Raw genomic sequence first — 7,262 nt, forward strand, 5'->3', positions numbered from 1 at the left:
CGATTTCAAACGACGATTGTTGGTATACACGTTAGTTTGTAGAATGACACTTAAGCGACGTCGCTTTATGAGTAATAATGTTCATACTTTTCTCCTCTCATAACACAAATTAAAATTAGTTTAGAGTTCAATGGTATGATACACGGAATTAAGCTTAACAAGTCGTCGTGATTACAATAAAAAGTGTGTAAAAATTGATACAAAATCCAGAGATGACAATAATAATAATAATACATGAAAAATTGGGAGTTTCGTGGAAACGGAGGACCAAACAACATACAATGTGAAGAAGAATCCAATTTACAGATAAGAGCCCATTGAAGGCTTCTTCATTTGCGGATGGAAAGAAGCTCGAAGCTTCTGAGAGCATCATCACGTGCTGTCCTAGAAGCAGCCACTCTGTCGCGGTTAAAGGCAGATGCTGTCTTTGACTCGTATCCACTCACACCAGCTGCCGCTTGGGTTCTCTGAAAGACAGATGGTCGGGCATTGCCACCGCTTGAGGCCACGCGGCTCGAGTCTCGGCTTTCCCTTTGTTCTCCTGATGAGCTCGGCCTACTCCCTGATGCTACTGCTCTCCTTGAAGCACTGCCGTATCTGGAAGTGTTTCTTCCTTTCTCAGATACCATATTCTGACAAATTCAAATAAATTGACATATAAAGAATGAGCAATAGTGTTCAGATTTCATGCACATTCTTTATCGGAATTGTGATATACAAACTGGGATGGTTCTATTGTTTTACCACAGCAGGTTTCATTGAAGGAATTTCGTCAAGAGTTCGATGTCTGGTATGGTTTTGATGGGGACTGGGTCCTCTTGCGTTTCTTCTCGCGAATGCTTCAACCGCACCTGAGAATTTATCGCGGATGTTCCCTACTGTAAAGTATAGACGGGATCAAAATATCAGAACCAACCACCTCTTAGCTGAGCAGATTTATATGATTCTTAACTCTGGAAAGTATAGGATTACCTGAAATCCTTTCAGGTTTTTCAGCAGACGGTCCCGCAGCCATCCCTGGTCTGCTGGTTCGATGCTGAAGAAGAGATCAATACAGAATCAAAGTGAGTATGGACACTTGATACTCAATAGCGAAACCTACAGACATGTGTACTCACCCTTTCGTGGGAGCTGGAGTGGGATCTGGAACTCTGAGGGTGTTTTAATGCAGTCCAGTCGAATACATAGTCAAACTGATAACCTGATACCATGAATCCATTTATTATCTAAAGAGTGAAACATTTATAGAGATCTCAAGAAAGATTAAAATATCTACTAAATTGGTATTTCTGCCTAAATGAATTGTTATTTCAAAGTAACTAGTGCGGGTAATAAAAGAAAAACATTGGTATAACAAACATTTCAAAACACTGAACTGCACAGTGATGTTCCTAAGAAGAAAATCACCAAAACAAAGACTGAAAAACAATTCGGGAACTCATAACACTGAATCTTCCCAGGAGACATTGTCAATCTTTTGGAAATAATGACAACATATACCGGCAAACAATTTTTAAGAAAAAGTAGCTTCATTGTATCTACAATCAAGATCTTAACATAAATATAACAGTGCTACGTTACTTAATATCTAAAAAGTAAAAGTTTAGCCTATGAAAACGCAAACCTTCACGGATAAACAAGTCTCGGAATAGCCTCTTTAGATATGAGTAGTCTGGTTTGTCTTCGAATCGTAAAGACCTGCAATATTGAAAGTATGATACGAATTCGGGTGGATGTGACTTGCACAAGACCTGTTACAAGTATAGTAACAGTTAACCTGTGATCTATGTGAAAATGAGATAGAGATCCAGTCAAGGGTATTTAAGCCATATTATGTCTTTACCATACCTCTATAGGAGTTGAAACTTTCTTCTCACTTATTCTATCATACTTCTGCTTCTTTGTGCCAGCTTTTAGTCCTTGCCATGGGAGGCTGAACCCAGAAAATCCCAGAAAAAATCAGACCAGAACAAGTAAGTGCAAAGAGATACTAGAAAAAAAAAGGATCTATATGCACAACCTTCCTCTCAGGAAATACATGAGCACGTAACCAAGAGACTCCAAATCATCCCTCCGACTTTGTTCTGCCAACAAATTTGCAAACAGCCACAGTTTTTAGGAATTGTATACACAAATCTGGAGCAGATCTCAAGTTGTTCTATTAATTGCTTACCAACTCCAAGGTGAGTGTTGACACTAGCATACCTTGCTGTACCCGTAAGGTTCTTATTTTCCCTGTAATGAAAACAGCATGAGGATATCTGTAAGAATAAGTAGAGATAAAATGAAAGGGGTATAACATGCACATGAAAGCACCATAAATCACCTATATGGGATGTGCCTATGTGTTTGAAGATCCCTATACTTCTTTGCAAGGCCAAAGTCAATGATATACACCTATATACAAAATTATGTTTAAAGCAAGCTCATGTTTAGTAACCATATCAACAGTAACAAAGAAAAAGATGAAATCTAGCATAACAGAAAGTGTACAAAAAAATGCACCTGGTTTGCTTTACGACCAAGTCCCATCAAGAAATTGTCAGGTTTTATGTCACGGTGAAGAAATCCCCTTGAATGCATATACTCAACTCTGCTAATCTACAAAAATCAACAAATCTATTAGGTGGAACTCCAAACTTAAAATATTATGTCTTCTGCCTTGAAAAAGTGAAAGCAGCACTTGACAATACTCACCAGTTGATCAGCAAGCATCAAAACTGCCTTCAAAGTGAGCCTCCTATTACAATAGTTGAACAAGTCCTCCAAACTCGGCCCAAGGAGATCAATGACCATTGCATTGTAGTCTCCCTGAACCCCAAACCACTTGAGGCTGGGGATGCCACCTTCACCACAGAAAACAAATTAGATCCAGGTACATATTCTAACAAACAGCTAAAAGCATGTTTTTTTTCTTTCATATAGAATTTGCAGACTTTGACCAGAAACTCGTTTCAGAGTTGTACACTTACTTCCTCCTTGTAGAAGCATGTATATCTTCGACTCATAATGAAGTTGGGGATGCTTAGTTTTCGCAGGCTCCTTCAAAATTTAACAAAACGTTAGATAAATAATCTGTTGTCGAATTCCCTAGCAGCAAAAAATCCTCATTAAAATATGAGTTTTGTGATAACTATGGAATATGAAACATTAGCTGATTATCGCAATGAGACTCCCTATCCCATGATTAACTCACAAAAACAAGAAAACGAAACTCAAAAAAAAAAAATAACAAAGCTAACAGATTGAATAAAGTAACTACTCCATAATGACTATTTCAAGTACCACCAAATATTAATGCTACAGATTTGATGAGAAAGCGTTAAAAATTTTAATTTTTTACTCGTCCCCTCAATCTTAAATCACATTGTTATTGATACAACCTAATGAAAAAGAAGATAAAGAGTTGAATAATACCAGCTTTACAGCTACTTCCTCTCCGGTTTGCAGACTTACAGCTGAAATATACATTCAAGAAGGAGATTTCAATTCAACATGGCAAAAAAAAAAACAGGTAATCCAAAAAATTGAATACTAAACAACACAAAAGAACAGATCACATAGAAACGATTAAAAAAAAAAAAAAATACCTAGAAAAAGCTCTCCAAAAGAGCCACCACCGATCTTCCGACCAAGCTTAAATTTGCCCCCAATTACATTATCCATTTTCAAGTCCATTCAATGAACACCCCTAATTTTACATTCAAATCCACCTGAAAAAGGTCTCTGTTTTTTTAACTTGGAATCAACAGCAGCATAAACACCATTTCAGATCGAAACAGGTCAACGGGGACAAGGAAGATGAAAAAATGAATCGCCTGTGACTCAGGGCGTTGAAGAAGAGTTGAATCGCCTGAACAATCGAATCAGACAGAAAGTCATAGAAGGAAAGAAAAAAAAGAAATCAGACAACCCAGATTGATTTTTGTCACATTCCCAAAATCAAAGGTGACGAATTGATTTCTGGGTGAAAAAGTTGACCCAGTAAACCATGTTGATGGAGAGAGAGAAAGACAAAGAAGATATGGGCCTCAAACTTTTTTCTCAAGGCCCATCTTGTCGTAAGTTCTTGAATTCGCTTCTAGTGCTAAAAGGCTTCAGTAGTCACATACATATGGATCTCAGTGTGGTGACTCTATTAGGCCTCTTTAGCGTTTTTGATACTTCCTCACACTTACTCTCTAGAATGATGAGAAAAAAGATCTTTCACAGTTATTGTATCCTTCGTTGATAAGCAAGATATGGTTTCTTTGAGCACTGCTGCACATATCCCTCGGAACATGCGAAAGTGGAAAACTTGAAATTCATCTAACCAGATTGGTTGCCAAAGATCTACTTGTGATGGAGACTTTGTACATTTACAAACTCTCAGGGATTAGTTGGTATGTGTTCTTGAGAGTTTATTGTATATATCAAATGATACATTGGTTCTTTTGTTTTTTCTTCCGTCGGACATATTGGTCTACACGGGGTTACGATCAAGGTCCCAAACAAATGAAAACAGTTTTTTAAAGGAATATATATAAACAGACTAGAGATTAGCTTTTGAGAATCATTATTAATGACATTTATACCAATCATAAATGCTAATAATTCATTCATTGCTTAGGTAATGTACCTATGCGTATGTTGTCTTGTCCTTATCACAAGGAAGGGACGTTGAAGTCATTGGGCCTGATCCACTTGTCTTTGGCCCACTTTGCAACGTGTAAATATTTTGGAAGTGTGTGTAGAGGGGTTTCTTTCTGCTGCTGCTGCTGCACATAGACACATCAATGTGTCTCGTGAAGGCTATTGGTCAGAGATGAAGTCTTGAAGAAGCGTCAATGGCAGGTCTAGGTAGTCCACGTTCTCCAATCAACCCGAAACGTCTAGATTGAGACTTTTTTTTATTTTTTTCAGTTCTATGAACGAATGAAGCTTGTAAATTACTTCTCATTACTTTTTTATTTTTCATTTGTCTTAGCAATGGTATCTTTATTAGTTCCAGCTAAGGAATATGCTTAAGTGTGAAAGATCTTTGACTCATTTTGTTTCTCCTTGATCGTCGTATAAGATAACCTAGTTTAGTAACACTTAGTCGCCTATTTATTTATCATTAAGAGGATTTCGGATGGATCCGGACACATTTATGTCATAATCGTTTAATAAACTTTTTATAATTGTGTTTTCTTGTGTGATTAAGATTCATGTGTCATTCTGTTGGTTGGTAGTTAATCAAATTAATTATGTTTTTTTACTTAAATTTTATTTTCAGACTGCTTTTTTTTTTTTTTTTTGTAACCAAGAGTTAGTTTAGAGACAGATGAAATATGTTTTGTATTTTTGTACAAGATATCTTTTTCATTTTCTTAAAGTAATTCTAAATCTTATGGACACAGAATCGAAATAAGGTTGGGGACACAATCCAAAGAAAGAAATAAAAGTACCGTTTTCATTGAGTGTAAGGCTTAGAGCATCATCAATGAGAATCCTTAAAAAATGAATCCTTAAATATATTTAGTAATTTAATTGACTAAAGTGATGTTAAAAAGTTGAATTAAGTTTATATGGTTTTATGCAAGATCATTGGTGGGTTCTTAACTAATGGATCTTAAGATTAAATAATTTTTTTTTTTAATTAAAAATTTTATAATTTTAAAAACTTAATAATTATTGCAAAAAGAGAGAGAGAGAGAAAGAGAGAGAGAAAAGAGAGAGAGAGAAAGAAGAAAGAAAAATGAAGATTAAAGAAATCTCTTCGTTTTTCTTTTTCGCGAAGAGAGAGAGAGAAAAGAGAGAGAGAGAAAGAAGAAAGAAAAATGATGCAAAAAAATCATTTATATATTTATCAGCAAAGCCAATCCTAGCTTGCCACGTATGCACCTCTTCCACTCTCATTTTGAGCTTATATAATATACGGTTCTTATGTTATTAATTGTATTTTGATTTAAATTTAGCCTAAGATTAGCCTAAGAATCACCTAACAACCCAGCGTTGATGATGGTCTTAGGACACAATCATAGTACAAACTGATAAAAGTAACCCGACCCCAAGAGATTGAGTAAATTTCTCAGTTAAGAAATGTTAATAAGTGAAAACAAAAAAACTTTAAAAACAACAAAATATTCGTTAATGGCCCCATGAGGTTGAAGTTCCAAAAGCGAAAAAAATATATATCTAAGAAGTGATGTCTCTCTTTATTTTTCTTCCTTTTTAGCTTTATTAGATTTCTTCTTCTCCTTTACCTCTCTTCGGTTGGTCTATAGCTTTCAAATGCTATAGGCTTAGGAGAAAGACACACACAAATATACATACACATATAATACACATTACATATATAGCGTGGGTATATGTATAATCTTATAGCTAGGGCTTAGCTCTAGTGTTTTGAGGGCCTATTGATGCATGGACGTAATGCTATCCACGAAGTCTCATTTCTCTCCTTAGATTGTTTGCATATATGAAATTCATCTTCTTATGGTTTCAAATACGAGACAATCATAAGCTAATTATTGATACGTAACTGTCACATAATTTACTTGTAATTAATGAAAGTTGAAGAAATCAACCAATTGGTAGTGTATATAGAAATTAACCTTGGTGTTTTATCAAATGATAATAATAAAAATGATAGGACACTTTGATGTTTTAAATTGTTTATGGATGCGATTGATCGATGCTGCAGTGGATACATCCAAACTATACCGCATAAGATCAGAACGTGAGTTTTGTGAACCATATAACAAGTGAGATGATTCAAAGTTCAAACTCATAAGATAAAATGGTTATAGACTGTTGAAGTCATTTATCAATATTCCCTTTCTATTTTTACGTGAGTTCTAAACATAACTTGTGGTACTTTGTCAAAAAGTCGTGAGTTTTTAAAATCCAAAAGCAAATGAGCGATGGATAACTTAATATTTACATCAGAAAATATATTTCAAGTTACATGTTGTCTTCAATGTAATGTTTTCCGAAAATATTAAGCTTAAACAACTGTATTAGCTTAAAGGATATAAGGTTGCAATTAATTATGCAAGCATCCAGTACAAATGTTATTACATACTGTAGATCACATATGAAGCATGTATCGATTCAACTTCGTGTTATCTTATAACTTGAATTCAATTGTAATTTTAACGTTGCAGATGTAAGAGGGTATATATACATGCTGCAATAATTAGTTGGCTAAAATGAAAATAAAATAAAATAAGATCAGTTCATATGATTATGATGGAAAACCTGAAGATTTAAATTGACCACTAGAATTCTAATTATTT

General features: G+C 34.9%; 1 protein-coding gene across 1 annotated transcript; it reads right to left on the reverse strand.

The window, feature by feature from the left end:
* Positions 1–115: 115 nt before the first annotated feature.
* Positions 116–3,959, reverse strand: LOC17877791 (casein kinase 1-like protein 6). Its single transcript, XM_006282858.2, has 14 exons — positions 3,591–3,959; positions 3,418–3,458; positions 2,973–3,042; positions 2,698–2,846; positions 2,506–2,601; positions 2,327–2,397; positions 2,174–2,235; positions 2,021–2,084; positions 1,849–1,933; positions 1,625–1,751; positions 1,119–1,201; positions 973–1,036; positions 745–878; positions 116–632 (listed from the first exon to the last, which is right to left on the reverse strand). The coding sequence occupies exons 1-14, from the start codon at positions 3,676–3,678 to the stop codon at positions 330–332; spliced, it is 1,437 nt and encodes a 478-aa protein (XP_006282920.1). The 5' UTR covers positions 3,679–3,959; the 3' UTR covers positions 116–329.
* Between the last annotated feature and the right edge of the window lie 3,303 nt (positions 3,960–7,262).

Source organism: Capsella rubella, unplaced genomic scaffold (assembly GCF_000375325.1).
Source record: "Capsella rubella cultivar Monte Gargano unplaced genomic scaffold, Caprub1_0 scaffold_7, whole genome shotgun sequence".
NCBI lineage: Eukaryota > Viridiplantae > Streptophyta > Magnoliopsida > Brassicales > Brassicaceae > Capsella > Capsella rubella.